Source organism: Medicago sativa, chromosome 3, assembly GCF_051527215.1.
Source record: "Medicago sativa cultivar Bolivia chromosome 3, Bolivia_mono, whole genome shotgun sequence".
NCBI lineage: Eukaryota > Viridiplantae > Streptophyta > Magnoliopsida > Fabales > Fabaceae > Medicago > Medicago sativa.
In genome coordinates this window covers 5484409-5505205 of record NC_140751.1, presented here as the reverse complement: position 1 = coordinate 5505205, position 20797 = coordinate 5484409, and the positions used below count along the sequence as shown (strand labels likewise).

The 20797-nt window shown below is 32.6% G+C and overlaps 3 protein-coding genes and 1 pseudogene across 5 annotated transcripts in view; 1 reads left to right on the top strand and 3 right to left on the bottom strand.

The window, feature by feature from the left end:
- LOC146935151 (putative cellulose synthase A catalytic subunit 6 [UDP-forming]) overlaps positions 1-20797 on the top strand; it is a 49988-nt gene that overhangs the window by 5169 nt on the left and 24022 nt on the right. The gene's annotated exons all lie outside the window — the stretch shown is intronic.
- LOC146935153 (F-box/LRR-repeat protein At3g26922-like) lies at positions 171-7784 on the bottom strand. Of its 2 annotated transcripts, none has more exons than XM_085750311.1 (4): positions 7281-7784; positions 1777-2781; positions 1519-1679; positions 171-551 (listed from the first exon to the last, which is right to left on the bottom strand). In XM_085750311.1, exons 2-4 carry the CDS (start codon positions 2773-2775, stop codon positions 539-541), a joined length of 1173 nt encoding a protein of 390 aa, XP_085606437.1. In that variant the 5' UTR covers positions 2776-2781; positions 7281-7784; the 3' UTR covers positions 171-538. The 2 variants fall into 2 exon arrangements, with proteins under 2 accessions (XP_085606437.1, XP_085606438.1); XM_085750312.1 differs by lacking the exon at positions 7281-7784 and adding an exon at positions 2992-3110.
- LOC146935154 (F-box/LRR-repeat protein At3g26922-like) lies at positions 5792-7234 on the bottom strand. The gene is made up of 2 exons (XM_085750313.1): positions 6095-7234; positions 5792-6000 (listed from the first exon to the last, which is right to left on the bottom strand). Exons 1-2 carry the CDS (start codon positions 7091-7093, stop codon positions 5836-5838), a joined length of 1164 nt encoding a protein of 387 aa, XP_085606439.1. The 5' UTR covers positions 7094-7234; the 3' UTR covers positions 5792-5835.
- Positions 9711-12777, bottom strand: LOC146935152 (F-box/LRR-repeat protein At3g26922-like; annotated as a pseudogene). The gene is made up of 3 exons (XR_015030141.1): positions 11830-12777; positions 11552-11712; positions 9711-9944 (listed from the first exon to the last, which is right to left on the bottom strand). The product of XR_015030141.1 is annotated as an F-box/LRR-repeat protein At3g26922-like (transcript).

Below are 20797 nucleotides of genomic sequence, written 5' to 3'. Positions count from 1 at the left end.
AGTTAATTCTAGGAACTTGTATTAACCTTTCCAACACATTCACATTATTGGCCTTTGCATGAACTCAAACAAGCTGTTCTTTTTTAGTTTACCAGACAAATAAATCATCAAAAAAAAAAGAAAGTTAATCGTTCAGACAACTTCTTCAATAATTTAAGGACAGATGCCACTAAAAAGGAAATAAGAAGCAATAAATTCACTTCTAGAACTAATCAACCTATCATTCTGTCAAACACACAGACAGGGACGAGGAAAAAATGCAAAGGAATTAGACACTAGATTAGAATTCTATCTATCGAAACAGTAAGGGGAACAATAATATAGTAAAATGCAAGAAAATAAATAAGTTTAGCAAGTACAAAAAACAACAACAAAACCATATCCCTCTAAGTGGGGGCCTGTTACATGGATCTATGACACCATAAATAAGTCTAACAAGTAGAAATAAGCAATAGTTTTTCCTTGTTATAATAGTCTGCGACTCTTGATTCCAATCGTCTGCAACCCAACATCCTGTAATCACCAATGCAGTAGGTCTTCAAAGAGAAGAGCTGGTTTCAATTGAAAACACACACAGTTAAGTTAAGTTCAGGAACTTGTATTAACTTTCCAACAAATTCAGATTATGAGCTTTGCATGAACACAAACAAGCAGTTGATTTTTATTTAACCAGACAAATAATTCAACGATAAGAAGAAGAAAAAAAATGTTAATCCTTCAGACAATATCTCCAATAATATAAGGTCTAGATCTCACACACCAAACAGAAACCAAGCTGCTAAAATAATCAGGTAGATTTTGGCTCCTTTGCATGTCAGACAGACAAGAGGCGCAAAGTGTAAAACAGAAAGTCATTGAAGATCTTAAGTCGTCATTTTACCGTCCCAAGAGACATTCCAACACAAGTCAAAATGAATCAAACAAATTCATGAGAGCAATTATTTATTAAAAGGCATAGATTGTATTACTATTACATATTGGGAAAATTTAAGTACATATGATTTAATTGTGCACAAGTATTTTGTTGTGACACACACACACACACACACCAGTTAGGAGCATCTACGAGGCCTAAGTTAATTCAATCAAGCTACTCTATCATGTGATACAAGTTGCATGCATGTAAAGAAACACACACATATTCATGGAAAAATCAATTTCAATACCATTCATTATACACATTCTAGTATCTCTGTTTCCTCAACATATAGGAATTTATAACATGATGTGTTTACTTTACCTCTCTATCTTGTGGAATGACAAGAATGAATGATTAGATTTGTATAAAGAAAAGGGCCATGGAGAATAAAAAAGAATAAAGCTAGTTTGACAAGTTAGTAATATTTTGTGAGCTAGAAGTGAATTCTCACAACAATAGTTGCATGTGTGATTTGAGATAGACACATTAAACACATTTGTTTCTCCTAAATAATAGTTTTGTAACTGAAAGTTAGTTATTATAAGGGATACAAAAATGAAATTATGAAACGAAGACAATGTATCTTTAAAAAGTTTCACCTCTCGATGAAGCGAAACTTTGCTGAGGGTGAGTTTTGAAGCAAAAAGTCCACCATTTCAGCAATTATCCATGAAGATCGGAACGCTTGTACATTCAACGACTTCAAGTAACACAAGGAAGGGAACTCAACCTCAAATAAACTATGAAAGCGGGAAAGAACCTAATCAATCAGGAAGTATTAAGATCAGAGTTGCAATAAGTCAATGATAAAATTTAAAATTACAATGAAAAAAAAAGCAGCATTGAGTATAAAATACCTCAAGAACGCAATAAGTGATGGTCAATGATTCTACATTAGCAAGCTCAACCAGCAAGTTGAATAGATTTACTGGGTTCTCCTTGAAAAACGAGCAATACTGTAAATGAATATTTAGATGTTTGATAGAAGAGAGAACGATCTTGGTCTTGCTCCCAACAAATTTTGGAATATAATCAGCACCATTGAAAACAAAGGAATGAAGTGTTGGAGCACATAACTCGAGTCCGAAAAAGATTTTGAAATCGGGTTTGGTGATGGTAGAATAGCAACCATACATATGAGGATACATATGTATAGTTAAATTGAGAAGCTTGGTACACGAAATGCGAAGGTTTTGTGCATTACCCCTAAGTACACAGCAGTCAATGATCAAAGTATTCAACATGTTAAATGTGGAAAAGGGGTCGACGACAGAACCATCATCGTTACAACAAAAGGAAATGTGCTTTAGAGAGAGAGTGGTTAATGCTGGGAAATTGAAAGACTGAGAATGAGAACATGGAAATATTTGATACCAACCGGAGGGAACCATTAAATCTTTACCAGTAAGATTAAGAGACGTTAAAGTGTGAGATGAAAAGAAACAGGAGGGAAGGTGTTTAACAGCGGTGTAAAGGAGTTGAAAGTGTTGAACGTTGTGTGAAAAGGCGTATTCTATAGTCTTTAGGTATAGGTCACGACTGAGCACATGAGTCCAGTTGAAGTGGAAAACGAGAGAATGGATGTCAGTTGAGTGATCGCGAAGAGACAACAACATAGATAGGAACTGTTCAAAACTTTCGTCGGTACTAAATTGATCAACACTTAACGTAAGAGTGGAAAGAGTCTTCCAGAGATTGATCCATCTTTTGGATAAAATGCAAGTTTGAACTGCCTCTTTGGCATTCAAAAAGGAGAGTATGTGATGGAGAAGACAGTCTGTCAATTCACTGATCCTGTCTTGAATTTGGATGTCGTCCCTACGTTGCCTCTTACTTTGCCTTCGTGTCTCCACCATTGTTGTCTGACAAAGATGAATACAATTAAAGAGACGAAATTGAAATGAAATTATTCATTGAATCGAGAAATGTATCCTAAACTAATTATGTAGTATAAAAAACAGACTTTTTTATCAAATGATACATATCCTGTAGTATAAAAAAAAAAAAACAGACTTTTTATCTGTAACTAAAAAAGATTCATCTGCAAAAGAAATTTGATAGAGTATAATTACAGATGAAAAGGAGAGGATGAAGATGGTGGAGCAATGTAACGACCACCGGAGACACACTGAAGGAGGGAGGCGGCGGCTAGGGTTTGTTTGAGAATGAGAGAGTTTTCCAGGTTTCTTGGTGAAGAGAGAGAAAATTAAAATATGGTGTGTGTGGAATAAAGTTAAATGACAAAAAATAAAATAAAAAGAAAATTATAAAAAAAAATACTCTGTACGAGATAGAAAGGGGTAAAGGGTTTTTTTATTGCAAAATTAGTGTAACATAATAAAAAATAAAAAATAAAAATAATAATAATAATAATAATAATTTCTTTATCAAATAATACAAAAATAGTAGTAGTTTATTTAACCTCTAAAAATATAGTTTAATAAAAATCCATTTTTTTTTTAAAAAAAAATGGAGTTCTAACATGCACATGTGTTATCTCCTTGTTGTTCTATATGGAATTTGGTGATCTTATAGACTTGAAACAGATTTTAACATTTCAACAAGAACTCAGGTGTTTCGTCCTTAGCACACCGAATGCTAGAACGACCTTTCGGTTATGTTAATATATTCCATTTTAGCTTCTTTAAAAAAAAAAAAACATTTCAACAATATCTATATATTCAAATGGATGCTTCCATAGTAGGTAAATGCTATGTTCTTCTCAAACATTTATGTTTTTTTTTATGGATTATATAAATGACACTAGAAGAGGCATCATAGTTAGACTTCTTTTTCCAATGGCCAACTTGAAATTTCTAGCTGCCAAAGCCTTTGCTACTATTTCCGACGGCCATGACACTCACAAATATAGAAGGAAAATACAATTTTGCAATATACTAAGTTCGAACCTCGAATTTCTCACTTATTCATCTACCTATTAGACTACTTAACAAACAAAATATTTATTACCATCGAATCACAAAGATATTTGTCCCCACAAATATTTATTCACCTACGAAGGTCACATGACAATGTTTTGAACAAACCAAAAGGTCAACCCCTACCATATATAGAATATAAATGTGGGGACAAATAGTTTTTATGAATGTTAAATTAATGAGAATTATTTTTTGATGGACTGTAAAAAAAATAGTTTTTTTTATAAAAATTAAAAACTAATTTCAATCTTTCATTTAATTATTTTTTTTGAACAATCTTTCATTTAATTATTGAGTAGTGGTGGTCACTATTTTCTGATATTTGACAAGTATTCATTTTTTTTTTTTAAAAGATTCAAGTGGAGATATTTCTGGTAGGAAGAAAAATCATACTTTGGCAATTGCAGTCACTATTCCGTTGGTCGTCATTTTGCTACTGGTGATCATAGTCTTCGACGCTTACATGAGAAAAAGAAAGGAAAGAGGTAAATTTCTTGACCCAAATAAAATATATTTCAATTCAATGACATAGAGTTCTTGAAATTTGTTTCTAAAAAATGTATTCTACCTCTTTTTTTAGATATATGCCCTTTTTTAATTCCTAACCTCTTTCTATATGAATACTTTCAAATTATTAGCAACAAAAGAAAACCATTCAAATTATAAAGAGCAAATTGCACTTATCTCCCCTGAGGTTTTATTAAAAGACATTCACCTCCCCTCTAATTTAGAAAAAAACATTAACCTCCCTTAATTGTTTCATGATTGGAGCACTTTCCCCCTTGGACACTAACATCTGTTAATTTTAACTGTGCACACCAAATAGACAAACACTAAAGAATTGGCAAATTAAAAGGAACGTCAATCATGATATGTCAAAATTAATACCCTCTTCATCGTTTATCAGTTTGGATTTTTCTCAATGTTATCCTCACTAAAGAATTGACAAATTAAAAGGAACGTCCATTTTGTTTGTTATCCTAAGACTATTTTTTTGTTGCAAATTAAAAGGAACATGAGAATTTATGCCCATTATTCTCCATCTTTTAACCCACCTTAAACACAACCACGCAACAAATATGAGAATTTAGGGCCAAAAGTGATTAAAAATTGATAAGAATGAAATATTCAAATAACCTCTTGATAATTGACGGATAAAGATGTAAGATGATGTCCAAGAAGGCTGGATGTTGGTGAGGAAGATTAAACGTTGTTTGATGGTATGCGATTAAGCAAGATGCAAGAGACAAGTAATGGTGTGAAGCCAGTTGTGTTTTGGTGGAAAAGTGATGAAAGGTCGGTGACAACGATTCATATTCCTAGTTTTTGGGAGAAAAAGCAAATTAGGGTTTAACTTTTGATGTTAGAGATAAAAAAGTGGATCTAGAAAGTTAGTTAACGGTGTTAGCATAAGGAGGTTAATGTTTTTTCTAAACTAGAAGGGAGGTGAATGTCTTTTAATAAAACCTCAGGGGAGGTGAGTGCAATTTTCTCAATTATAAATGTATGTTGTAATTATATCTTTACCGAAATACCTCAATTTTTGTGGCGCGTAGCGGCCGACCCCAAAAATGCTATAGCGGGATAGCGCTATGATCGCTATTTGATAACTTTTTTACAAATTACGTAAATAATACTATAAATTATAAACAAACATATACCTAATATAAAATTAAATATAATGTGTTTATTACTTTACCTCTCTATCTTGTGGAATGATAAGAATGAAAGATTAGAATTGTATAAAGAAAAGAGCCATGGAGAATAAAAAAGAATAAAGCTAGTGTGACAAGTTAGCAATATTTTGTGAGCTAGAAGTGAATTCTCACAACAATAGTTGCATGTGTGATTCGAGATAGACACATTAAACACATTTGTTTCTCCTAAATAATAGTTTTGTAACTGAAAGTAAGTTAGTTATTATAAGGGATACAAAAATGAAATTATGAAACCAAGACAATGTATCTTTAAAAAGTTTCACCTCTCGATGAAGCGAAACTTTGCTGAGGGTGAGTTTCGAAGCAAAAAGTCCACCATTTCAGCAATTATCCATGAAGATCGGAACGCTTGTACATTCAACGACTTCAAGTTACGCATGGAAGGGAACTCAACCTCAAATAAACTATGAAAGCGGGAAAGAACCTAAGCAATCAGGAAGTATTAGGATCAGAGTTGCAACAAGTCAATGATAAAATTTAAAATTACAATAAAAAAAGCAGCATTGAGTATAAAGTACCTTAAGAACGCAATAAGTGATGGTCAATGATTCGATATTAGCAAGCTCAACCAGCAAGTTGAATAGATTTACTGGGTTCTCCTCGAAACACGAGCAATACTGTAAATGAATATTTAGATGTTTGATAGAAGAGAGAACGATCTTGGTCTTGTTCCCAACAAATTTTGGAATATAATCAACACCATTGAAAACAAAGGAATGAAGTGTTGGAGCACATAACTCGAGTCCGAAAAAGATTTTGAAATCGGGTTTGGTGATGGTAGAATAGCAACCATACATATGAGGATACATATGTATAGTTAAATTGACAAGCTTGGTACATGAAATGCGAAGGTTTTGTGCATTACCCCTAAGTACACAGCAGTCAATGATCAAAGTATTCAACATGTTAAATGTGGAAAAGGGGTCGACGACAGAACCATCATCGTTACAACAAAAGGAAAGGTGCTTTAGAGAGAGAGTGGTTAATGCTGGGAAATTGAAAGACTGAGAATGAGAACATGGAAATATTTGATACCAACCGGAGGGAACCATTAAATCATTACCAGTAAGATTAAGAGACGTTAAAGTGTGAGATGAAAAGAAACAGGAGGGAAGGTGTTTAACAGCGGTGTAAAGGAGTTGAAAGTGTTGAACGTTGTGTGAAAAGGCGTATTTTATAGTCTTTAGGTATAGGTCACGACTGAGCACATGAGTCCAGTTGAAGTGGAAAACGAGAGAATGGATATCAGTTGAGTGATCGCGAAGAGACAACAACATAGATAGGAACTGTTCAAAACTTTCGTCGGTACTAAATTGATCAACACTTAACGCAAGAGTGGGAAGAGTCTTCCAGAGATTGATCCATCTTTTGGATAAAATGCAAGTTTGAACTGCCTCTTTGGCATTCAAAAAGGAGAGTATGTGATGGAGAAGACAGTCGGTCAATTCACTGATTCTGTCCTGAATTTGGATGTCGTCCCTACGTTGCCTCTTACTTTGCCTTCGTGTCTCAGCCATTGTTGTCTGACAAAGATGAATTGTACAAGAAAATAAAATGAATAAAATTAAAGAGACGAAATTGAAATGAAATTCATTGATTAGAGAAATGTATCCTAACCTAATTAGGATAAAAAAATAAAAAATAAAAACTATATAGAAAGAAAGAAGATGATGGGAGGCCAAAGTTGGATGGATGGATGGATACCTTGCACGCAGTAAGTCTAACGAGTGGCGGTGACGGAAAACACAACGACGGTGACACCGAAAGTAATATCAATGACGACAAATGCACGGCGGCATAAAGTCTAGATTGGGCCAAATGACAACATACTTACAACCACAAACGACACTGCTTTCATAATCCCAAATCCACAAATTAGCAGAGAAGTCAGTTGTTATTTGAAAATTCGGTCAGTTTCATGGATTCAAATTTCGAAATTTTTGAAGCAGCAATTGTGGAAAATTGTTAACATAAATGGTTTATGTGAAATCGTTTTTGAAATTGCACAGGGGATCAAGGACATGTATTACTATGAAGGTTGTTGGTGTGGCGTAGAACGGCGGCGACGGGAAGATTAAAGTTGTGAGTGAGTTGAATGAGTGTAAGGTTGAATCGCGATTGCAAGGTTGTGACTTGTGATTCAGAAGAAAGAATTACAGTGAATTGTATATAGTTTTTTTTTATTGTAAACCGGTTTTGAACCGATTCTGAACCAGACCTAAACTAGTATTGGGAAAAAACTGGTTTTTGATTGAAAAGGGTTATGGATTTGAACCAAACCATAAATTTGGTTTGGATTTCGTTTGGTTTAAAACCATGAACACCCCTACTGACATGTGATTTGATATGACGTGTGATGCCATGTCATATGGGGTAATTGCTTTTTTTTTTCCTTCCAATTCTTTTTCTTCACAAATATCTGTAGAGTATCGGTATCCGATACGTCTCCATTTTGAAGTATCCAGACTTCATAGATATAGAGATAGTACATTTCAAAAAGGTCACCAAAAGATACTAATAGCATAACACCGACAGGCCGAAAGTAACAAAGATATGAGGATTCATGTCATCGTTTAGTTGCTTTCAATCAACACTAATAATGAAAACAACAAAAAAAATACCAACTCCAGATGATGATGCATTACATGTTTCACCCTTATGGGTAACACTTGAATGACATTGATGTCACATGACATTGGTCAACCACAATGTCACTCAAGTGTTATCCCATCCCTCATGAAAAATTCCAAATTAACATAGAATTAAGACCAACTGAAAAAAGAAAGAAAAAAATAAAACTGAACTATAACATGTCTATGTAAGATAAGAATTGTTTTCCATCTGCAATAATAATGAAAACACGTGTGAACAGAAGATACGAATTATGCAGCATGTAGGGTAATTAGATACTTGAATAATTCACCAGGCAAAGGCTTGTTTTTCCCTAAGTCATCACATATACAGCTTTTAGGGTTCATTGATGCAGACTGGGCAGGCTGTGTTGATACAAGGAGATCCATAACAGGTTTATGTTTCTTTCTTGGCTCCTCTCTAATATCATGGTGCACCAAAAAGCAAAGCACAATGTCTAGATCTTCTAGTGAAGCAGAATACAGAGCACTCTCAGCTGCAGCTTGTGAAATGCAATGACTGATCTATCTTCTCAAAGATTTAAAAATTCACAATACTAAACTTCCTGTATTGTATTGTGATAACAGAAGTGCATTACATATTGCTGCAAACTCAGTGTTTCATGAAAGAACTAAACACTTGGAAATAGATTGCCACTTTCTCAAGGATAAAGTTCAAGATGGAACTATGAAGCTTCTTCCAGTTTCAAGTGTAGAACAAGCAGCTGACTTCTTCACTAAACCACTGCATCCTAAGCCATTTCTTACTTTGTTATCCAAGCTTGGCATGGTAGACATATACCAAGCTCCAGCTTGTGGGAGGCTGTTACAAAATAAAAAGGAAGAATAAGTTACTTGTGATGCAAGTAACTCAAGCAAACCCTAACAAACTTCAACATGCCAGCTGTTTTCTGTTGTGACAGGAGTTGTGATACTATGTAGTTAGTGTATGATAGATACAATGTACTCTCATTAGCTTATAAATAGATGCTTTCACATTGTAACTCTTTTTTTTTCTCTTCAAATTGATGCTCAAAATTAAAATAATTATGAATAAGTAAGTGGGTAATGAAAAAATCGAGAGAGAGAGAGAGAGAGAGAGAGAGAAGAAGATCTAAGATTTAACGTAAATTACATTTTAATAAAATAAGTTGGAAATCGAAACCATAGAAACTGGGATTTTGATGGATTCGCGATTTTGAACAAAGGAATGAAGTGTTGGAGTACATAACTCGATTCCGAAAACGATTTTGAAATCGGCTTTGGTTGTGGTGGTAGGAAACAAACCATAGAAACAACGATACATATGTAGAGTTAAATTGACAAGCTTGGTACATGAAATGCGAAGGTTTTGCGCATTACCCCCTAAGTACACAACAGTCAATGATCAAAGTATTCACAACATGTTAAATGTGGAAAAGGGGTCGACGACAGATCCATCATTGTAGCAACAAAAGGAAAGGTGCTTGAGAATGAGAACATGGAAATATTTGATGCATGAAAATAAATTAGGAACAATAATATAGTCAAAAGCAAGAAAATAAATAAGTTTAGCAAGTACAACAAACAACAACAAAACCATATCCCTCTAAGTGGGAGCCTGTTACATGGATCTATGACACCATAAATAAGTCTAACAAGTAGAAATAAGCAATAGTGTTTCCTTGTTATAATAGTCTGCGACTCTTGATTCCAATCGTCTGCAACCCAACATCCTGTAATCACCTACGCAGTAGGTCTTCAATATAATGAATAATATCTTTGAAGCAAAACAACTTTAAAACGCCTGCAAATGAAACACCAAAATATAAAAAATTCATTTTCAGATTAATCATTCAACAAGAATAAAAACAGTTATATTGTCAATAATTGATTTTCTTGGCTATTATATCATTGTATTCTTCTGATAAGGTATATAGCTTGAAAAATACTTAGTAACATGTAGTAGGTGTTCTTTAGACCTAAGATATCAGGTGCAGGATTAAATGCAAAATGTCCTCTTGCTTCATGCTTATTATTTCATCTAGACTAACAACAATTCAAGTAAAGTCATTGCTTCTGGAGGCATAAATAATAGTTTCATCTTTTTAACTCCACAAAAATAAATCACTTATAAGATTAATGCTATGATGATTAAGTAGAAATGTAAACAAGTCTAAATGAGTAAAGCATAAAATCTGCCACCAAAATTATAGTGAGGTAACTAACTAAGTTTAAAAGAGTAAAGCATATACCGCTTCTTTGGATATGATTGCAAGCTCCCTTGACTTAACGCCTTGTTTAACAAACTCCCATGCTCCTGCAATTTCAAAAACAACTCAATTTTTCAATATGCCGCGAACGTGTAAAAGATTTCTTACACGGTCAAGCAATCACATTTGTTGAATCATTACAAATATCTACTTTAATAGTTGTGTAGTGTCAAAAGCATAACGAGTATACTAATTTTTCATATGAAGCAATCATCACAGTTTTCACAAGGCCTTGAGAATTCCATTTTCCACAATAGTACAATTCAACATAAATTCTACACCAAGGTCCAAGCATCTCATGCTACCAGATGTGAGACTTAGGCCTCACGTCTCATACGAGTATACTAAACTAATTTTACTACTTGAATTAATAAATAAGCCACACATAAATATTATTAAGTGAGTGTTTGAAAGAGCTTATTTACAACTTATTTGAATTTATATAAGCCCTTGTCGAAGTGTTCGGAACATGACAGAACTTATAAAAATAGCTTATAACATGTTTAACAAGTTCAACAATGTTATCAAGATCAACAAAAATGGCACATGAAAACACTGAATCAACAACACTCATTCACCTAACTCAAACAAAATCAGATTGTAAAGGTAACAGGAAAACAAAACACCCACATTTGCATGTATCATCTCAAACCCTTTCACAAACAACCACAAAACGCCTAAGTTAATTCAATCAAGCTATTCTATCATGTGATTCAAGTTGCATGCATGTAAACAAACACACACACATATTCATGGAAAATCAATTTCAATACCATTATTATACACATTCTAGTGTCTTATTTCCTCAACATATAGGTATTAACTAGTTTCATCATTCCTATCTTCAACGTATAGAAATTATTTATACATTTCCTCTCACCAATATGAATTATTTATCTTCCTAAAAACCTTCGCTTTGATAAAGATTCATGGTTCACCATGTAAGGCTTTCCTAGACAAATCTTAATATACCCTATGAAATTAAATTATGAAAAGAAAGTTTCACAGGTAAAAAGAAACAAAAACAGAGAAGGGATAGAAAAATGAAATTATGAAACCAAGACAATCTATATCTATCTTTAAAAAGTTTCACCTCTCGATGAAGCAAAACTTTGCCGAGGGTGAGTTTTGACGCAAAAAGTCCACCATTTCAGTAATTATCCATGAAGATCGGAGCGCTTCTATATTCAACGACTTCAAGTTACGCATGGAAGGGAACTCAACCTCAAATAAACTATGAAAGCGGGAAAGAACCTAAGCAATCAGGCAGGAAGTATTAGGATCAGTTGCAACAAGTCATATTCTTGATAAAATTTAAAATTACAATAAAAAAATAAAAATAAAAAAAAAGCAGCATTGAGCATAAAGTACCTTAAGAACGCAATAAGTGACTGTCAAATATTCGATATTAGCAAGCTCAACCAGCAAGTTGAATAGATTTACCGGGTTCTCCTCGAACGGTCTTGGTCTTGATCCCAACAAATTTTGGAATATAATTAGCACCGTTAAAAACAAAACAAAGGAATGAAGTGTTGGAGCATATAACTCGAGTCCGAAAAAGATTTTGAAATTGGGTTTGGTGATGGTAGAATAGCAACCATGCATACGAGGATACATATGTATAGTTAAATTGACAAGCTTGGTACACGAAATGCGAAGGTTTTGTGCATTACCCCTAAGTACACAGCAGTCAATGATCAAAGTATTCAACATGTTAAATGTGGAAAAGGGGTCGACGACAGAACCATCATCGTTACAACAAAAGGAAAGGTGCTTTAGAGAGAGAGTGGTTAATGCTGGAAAATTGAAAGATTGAGAATGAGAACATGGAAATATTTGATCCCAACCATAGGGGACCATTAGATCGTTACCAGTAAGACTAAGAGAGGTTAAAGTGTGAGATGAAAAGAAACTGGACGGAAGAAGATTAATATGGATGTAATGGATTTGAAAGTGTTGGATGTTGTGTGAAAAGGCGTATTCAATAATCTTTTGGTATAGATTATGATCGATCATTTCGTGCAAAACAAGAGAATGGATATCGGTAGAGTGATCGCGAAGAGACAACAACATAGATAGGAACTGTTCAAAACTTTCATCGGTACTAAATTGATCAACACTTAACGTAAGAGTGGAAAGAGTCTTCCAGAGATTGATCCATCTTTTGGATAAAATGCAAGTTTGAACTGCCTCTTTAGCATTCAAAAAGGAGAGTATGTGAAGGAGAACACAATCCGACAAGTCACTGATCTTGTCTTGTTCATTACGTATCTTCTTACGTTGGCTTTGTGTCTCCACCATTGTTGTCTATCTGAGAAGAAAAAGAAAAAAAAAGAATCAAAAATATTATAGGTTTTTGTTTTTAAGAATCGAGAAATGTATCCTAATTAAAAAAAAAAAAAAACTATATAGAAAGAAAGAAGATATGAAGGCCAAGTTGGATGGATGGATACCTTGCACGCAGTGACTTATGGGAAAAGAACCGTCTCGATCGATTGATACCGCCTGAGGGAGAGGAAGTGAGCGCAATTGCATTTTTTGATTGATTTATACAACTTTTAGTGGGCTTGGGCCTTGTTCAACTTTTGTTGGTTGGAAGGATCGTTTTTCCAGAAATTAAATTGCTTTGCATGCCCCTCCTTTATTACTATTTTTTACGACAATCATTAAAACATATATGGTTATTAAGTTAACCCCAACTCAACTAATCTTTAACTTTTATCATTAAAAAATATGATAATACTTTTGATTTTTACTCATATTATTATTCTTATCCTTGGTTTTTGGTGGGTTAACAATCTGATGGTATAAAAGTATCAAACTCGTATTGTATTCTCTATTTCCAACAACACCTTCGACACCCACTATTTTGTTCTTTTTTAATTTATTTATTTTCAATTTTCTTCCCTATCTTCCAAGGAGAAAATTGTTTCTTGTTATATTTTTTTGGTTCCCTAATGATATTTTCCCAACTTGATGGAATAATTTGCACTCTTGTTTCTTGTTGTTTCTTGTTCTTCACGGTCAATTTTCTTCATGTTATTTTTCGTTTGTCGTTTCTTATTCCCAATTCATTGAAATCAAGTTAATTACTAACAATAACATAACAGTTTGATCACAATTTTTTTAGTAAACGATATATGCCATATAATGTCCTGCACTTGACTCTTCTAAAGAAAGCAATTTAATTTAAAGTAACTCACTAACCACCAATTTTTCGATGTTGAAGTATACATTCAATCTATTAATCATCCAAATTGTGTTCTAACGTACATGATTTTCAATTGTTCAAATATACATCATATCAATTAATCAATTAGTGTTCAACCTTACACCTAATTTCCGTAGATAATAACGTTCAAGAATGTTTATTATTTTTCGGTGGATGGCTGATGAGTTGTGACAAGTTGTTGTATTCTGTAATCATCCATTGAACGAAATAAATCACATTTGAATTGCGTTAACCATATAAATTGTTATCAAAATAACACAGTAACACAGTTCTTATACTTAAGTTTACTTGTGTAAGGTTTTTTCGCTGCACTTGTTACATGTCCTTATTTCTTCCCATATATCTCTAGTTAGTGATCTCTCTCTCTGTCTGTGTGTGCTTGTGTGTGTCTATAAACACACACACAACACGCGCGTTCATATTTGTTAATTTTTTGTCGTACTAAACACCTCAAACACAACCATAACCTAAGTAAATAGGGAGACTATTCTTTTTTTGTACATGCAAAGAGGGTATAATGGTAAAACAAGAATTCTTACGTAATCAAAGTTACCGCATGACAATACAGGAGTTGTCTCAATGTATACTACCTCACCCGACCTTCCGAATACATCACTTACAACACATTCACGTTGTATAATCCTTGGTATCTTATTTACTACTTGCATGTGTGAGGGAGAACTTCGATTAATCAGTCAACACAAGAGTGTATCGATATCATGTAAAATATTTACTAATTACAAAGCAATTTTCTACTAAACTGCAACACTTGATCAAACTTCTCCCTACAATGCATAACAATTAACATTTCTTTATAAAGTTTGATAGTTTATTGAATTCTTTTTTCTTTTTAACTTTTGAAAGCTTCTAGATTCTTCATTTATATAACTAATATTTTATTATATGCCGAAAAATGTATCAAACTAATATTTATCAAGTACACATATTTGTTTGTTTTTTTTATATTTATCGTTGAGAAATATTTTTCCTATAGTTTTTTCTTCAAATTAAATGGTGACAAATATTGATGTGAAAATTCTAATGTTTTCATTGGTTGTGTGTGTAAAATTGTTTCGAATTGTCAACCCAGTGTTTTATTTCATGTTTACCACTAAAAATTATTTTTCTAGTGTTTTATTTTATATTTATCACTAATATATATTTATCCCGTATTATTTGTATATGTGTTATGTTGCATTTATAAGTGAGAAATACATGTTCTTTGTTTTTATAGTTATTATTATTACAAATACATGCCGAGTGTTTTTAACATTGATAAATATTTGTTCCATATTATTTTCTTATATTTAACAGTGACATAAAATTGTAATGTGTTTATTTATATATTTATTTATGACAAATACTTGACCAAATTAATTTATACTAGAAAGTAATTTATTAACAACGATTACTTTATATAAATATTTTCATATATTACCACGTGTCTCTTGATGAGTGGAATTATATGAATATTTAATCTACCCACCAATCAATAGACACATGGTAGAGATTAGGCTCCCATAACATTTATAAAATATATTAAACATATTTTGCGAAAATTTGATGTGATTGCATACCTCATAAATATAACTGTATCAACTTTTTTCTTCATGACTTCCAACATATTCATATGCAGCGGTTAATATTCCACCCTCGCCCTAATTTCCAGTAATTTCTAAGAAATTCAACTTTGGAGGAAGAGCTGTAAAAGAGATACAAAGCTTTCATATCAAACTTCCACATATTTTGATTTCGAAAAGAAAAAAAACTATTTTGATACTTCAAGGAACCTGTCAATATATATATTGTTTGATGTTTCTTAATGTCATCTCAAACATATGAATAAATTATGTCTTTATATCATTGGTTATATATATGACATAAAAAGAGCATAGGACGGTGCAAAGAGACAAGTAAACCTACACTCAATAGTTGTATAAGATATTACAAATGTTGGTTCACTAGAACGACCATATCAGGAGACATTTGTGTAAATTTTGCAACAATGTAACATCCAACAACTTTAAGAAGAATGCGGAACATCTAACTAGATCAAAACAAAACAATAAAGAACAATGATATTTGAACATCACAACTTTGACAACTTATGTGACAATCTATAAAATCATGTGTTTATTTAGTTAAGAAAGGTAAAGAAAAAATTATTATAAAACTCTCATGATGTGTTTTTAATGTGGTTTTATAAGTTGTCATATTTGTTGTCAAAATTGTAATATTCAAATATTATTACTCAACAATAAAATGGAAGTTAGTGCATAAAGGCATACATTGAAAAATAATTGTGAAATTCAATGGGAAACAAGTTAAATTCCTATGGACAAAAGAACAAACCACCCACTTTAACAATTGTTGAAGTATTTAATGCTTCAAAATTGCTTTCAACCAATGTTGACGAATGTGATTTGTACCACTAAACTCTGCTAAATCCATTACTTCATCCAGTTACAGTACCAGTCACCTTAACTTATGTCTTCTCTTGCAGGTCACCAATTATTTTGACATTTGTTATTTCTGACCTGCCTGAAATTGAGACGAAGAATTTTAATCACATGTTAATTGCCGATGGATATTAGTAGAAAGTTTAATACTTAAACTCAACTCCAACAAACATTTTTTCAAACTTAAATGTCCATCAAACTCTGCTTACAATGACGTTAAACTGATGCATTCCCCAAGATTGTAATAACACACAAAATATCTGCTCAAAAAATGTCAGCATTTTCTTAAAATGTTAGCGGACATTACAAAATCAATAAGCGTCCTGGATGTTTGCTGAGTCAGTAAACTATCATTGTTATCTCTATAAGTTAAAGTTTTTTATGGTAGTACTCGAGGCAGCAAGAAAAAAACATTCAGTCAAATGTTAAGTTAAAAGCCTTAATCATTTTAATCCTAAAATATCCTTATATATTAATTTATGATCATGATGCACCCTAGAAACAGTGACAAACAAAACAAACCTCTGTAGTTTAGAACAATTTTTATATGTCACTTACCATTTGTCCAAACACTTAACAAAGTCATTGATTTTCTCAATTGTTCTTACTTACATGATTGATTATGTGTATAGATTGATGCCCAGTCCATTTAATCACAAAATAAAAATAACTATTTACCTCCAACAACTGTCTCTTCTTCTTTTTCTCCAACAACTGGCCATTGCATTGGTGGAAGTTCGGTAATTTCGTACTCCCTGTTGCCTCTTCTCTTTAGAACACCCTCAACAAAGTGAACTCCCTTCTTTCCTTTAACCTCCTTCACGGTTCCAATGAACCCTTGGAAAGATGATGTCATGCCTATCAGTTCTTTTCCATCCAAAACACGTTTTACGTTGTTGATGATATCTTTTAGATCAAAAGGAGGAACTTCTGACTTCCAGCCAACTCCAAAACCTTTGGCTCCATTAACTAAAACCATGGGCAAAATAGACGAATACCTAACCAAACATAAAATATACCAAACATACATCAAAATGAATAATAAAGTATTGTATATTCTGTAAAATATCAAAGTGAAAATGTAAAACAAAATTATTATTCAGGTTGTACACTAATGCCATCCTCGTTTAAATATGTAAGAATCTGGTCATCATCTTTTTGAAAAACATGGCGTGTAATGGGGTTTAGCCGCGTGTGGATGTACCTGTGAGAAGCATGATCTTTCCCTCTCTGAATTGAATTAAATTTAATATTTATTTAATGGAATAACAATTGACAATTTCTGTACATACTTATGCTTATGAATGAAATATTACACATATGTACTTATTATACTTACCATGTTGCACATCCCAAATTGGCCAACACCCTTCAACAAATTCAGGTTGGCAGTGGCGGCGCCAACGTATTCTTGAGCCATCTTCACAATGATATTGCCTAGATTCACCTCGCCATGATGGTAAGACGTTTGCTCAGTCACATATGCTGCAAGCTGAGCCACTTTCATTTCTTGGTTTAAATTCCTCTTGAACGAGCAAAACATTATTTTTCTTTGCCCTGGTCTGAAACCATCTATAAAGGAAGGTATTGACCTCAACAGAGTATAGTTGGCATAGTGTATATATTCGTTTTGTATGAAGTCATTGTATGTGCAACTTTGGTTTACGTTAACGGGCATATGCATTTCTTGCTCTTTCTCCCGCTCCTCTTTCTCCAGCTGCTCCAGCTCCTGCGAAGATAAAACAAGAGAATATAATTTAGTTTATTTTAAATTGACAAATGAAAGGACCCTGAATCTATATGTAACCTAGATCTGAACCTATGTCCTATGAAACTTTTCATATTTAAACAATTTTTGTTATGATGAAGTATTATATTCATTTAATTTTCCACTCTTTATAGTCGGTTAAGGAGTAAAAGTAATAAGGCACATCAGAACTTTGAGAACATGCCTGCATACAAACACAGAAAACAATTTAATTTAAAGTAATTCACTACCCACCAATTTTTCGATGTTCAAATATACATTCAATCTATTAATCATCCAAATTGTGTTCTAACGTACATGATTTTCAATTGTTCAAATATACATCATATCAATTAATCAAGTAGTGCTCAACCTTACACCAAATAATCGTAGATAATAACGTTCAAGAATGTTTATAATTTTTCGGTGAATGACTAATGAGTTGTGACAAGTTGTTGTATTCTTTAATCATCCATTGAACGAAATAAATCACATTTGAATTGCATTAACCATATAAATTCTTATCAAAATAACACAGTAACACAGTTCTTATACTTAAGTTTACTTGTGTAAGGTTTTTTCGCTGCACTTGTTACCTGTTTTTATTTCTTCCCATATATCTCTAGTTAGTGATCTCTCTCTCTCTCTGTCTGTGTGTGTGTCTATAAACACACACACAACACGCGCGTTCATATTTGTTAACTTCATTTTTTGTCGTACTAAACACCTCAAACACAACCATAACCTAAGTAAATAGGGAGACTATTCTGTTTTTGTACATGCAAAGAGGGTATAATGGTAAAACATGAATTCTTACGTAATCAAACTTACCACCTGACAATACAGGTGTTGTCTCAATGTATACTACCTCACCCGACCTTTTGAATACATCACTTACAACACATTCACGTTGTATAATCGTTGGTATCTTATTTACTACTTGCATGTGTGAGGGAGAACTTCGATTAATCAGTCAACACAAGAGTGTATCGATATCACGTAAAATATTTACTAATTACAAAGCGATTACCTGCTAAATTGCAACACTTGATCAAACTTCTCCCTACAATGCATAACAATTAACATTTCTTTATAAAGTTTGATAGTTTATTGAATTCTTTTTTCTTTTTAACTTTTGGAAGCTTCTAGATTCTTCATTCATATAACTAATATTTTATTATATGCCGAAAAATGTATTAAACTAATATTTATTAAGTACACATATTTGTTTGTTTTTTATATTTATCGTTGATAAATATTTTTCCTATACTTTTTTCTTCAAACTAAATGGTGACAAATATTTTTTTTGAACAAGCCAAAATGGAATATATTAAATTACCAAAGGTGATTCATCTCGCACAAGATGTGCAAAAGAGAACACCCAACATAAACAGAGTTTAGTTACAGTCTTACTTCAAAAGATAAAACGAATAACAGAAGAACATAGACAAAAAGCTACACCAACACACCCATGCATAATAAAGGATGTTGTCCCCAGTCATTATAACTGAAGGCAAAGCTGGGCATATTTGCCTTAAGCCAATTAAAAGACATAATCTTGACCATTTCTGCTAAACGATCCGAAGTCAATAACTTTTGCTGAAAAATCCTGTTATTTCTTTCCTTCCATATAACCCAAACACAAGCATGCCAGATTAATGTCATAAAAGAATGAGTAGACCTCAACAAACCTGCCAACTGACCAAATTGCTGAAAGTGGTTGCCTATTGTAGCTGGAGCAATAAAAGAAATGCCTACCCACCGATAAACATAGTGCCACACTGAACCGAAGACGTTACATTGAAGAATGAGATGAGCTGCAGTCTCAGAACAGCCGCACCCCCCAATGCAAATATTGATGGTGAAAATTCTAATGTTTTCATTGGTTGTGTGCGTAAAATTGTTTCAAATTGTCAACCCAGTGTTTTATTTCATGTTTACCACTAAAAAGTATTTTTCTAGTGTTTTATTTTATATTTATCACTAATATATATTTGTCCCGTATTATTTGTATATGTGTTATGTTGCATTTATAAGTGAGAAATACATGTTCTTTGTTTTTATAGTTATTATTATTACAAATACATGACGAGTGTTTTTAACATTGATAAATATTTGTTCCATATTATTTTCTTATATTTATCAGTGACATATAATTGTAATGTGTTTATTTATATATTTATTTATGACAAATACTTGACCAAATTACTTTATAGTAGAATGTAACTTATTAACAACTATTACTTTATATAAATATTTTCATATATTACCACGTCTCTTGATGAGTGGAAATATATGAATATTTAATTTACCCACCAATCAATAGACACATGGTAGAGATTAGGCTCGCATAACATTTATAAAATAAATTAAACATATTTTGCGAAAATTTGATGTGATTGCATACCTCATAAATATAACTGTATCAACTTTTTTCTTCATGACTTCCAACATATTCATATGCAGCGGTTAATATTCCACCCTCGCCCTAATTTCCAGTAATTTCTAAGAAATTCAACTTTGGAGGAAGAGCTGTAAAAGAGATACAAAGCTTTCATATCAAACTTCCACATATTTTGATTTCAAAAAAGAAAAACTATTTTGATACTTCAAGGAACCTGTCAATATTTATTGTTTAATGTTTCTTAATGTCATCTCAAACATATGAATAAATTATGTCTTTATGTCGTTGGTTATATATATGACATAAAAAGAGCGAAGGACGGTGCAAAGAGACAGGTAAACCTCCACTCAATAGTTGTATAAGATATTACAAATGTTGGTTCACTAGAACGACCATATCAGGAGACATTTGTGTAAATTTTGCAACAATGTAACATCCAACAACTTTAAGAGGAATGCAACAACTCTAAGGAGTAGAAGTATTTTTCTTCTAAACTT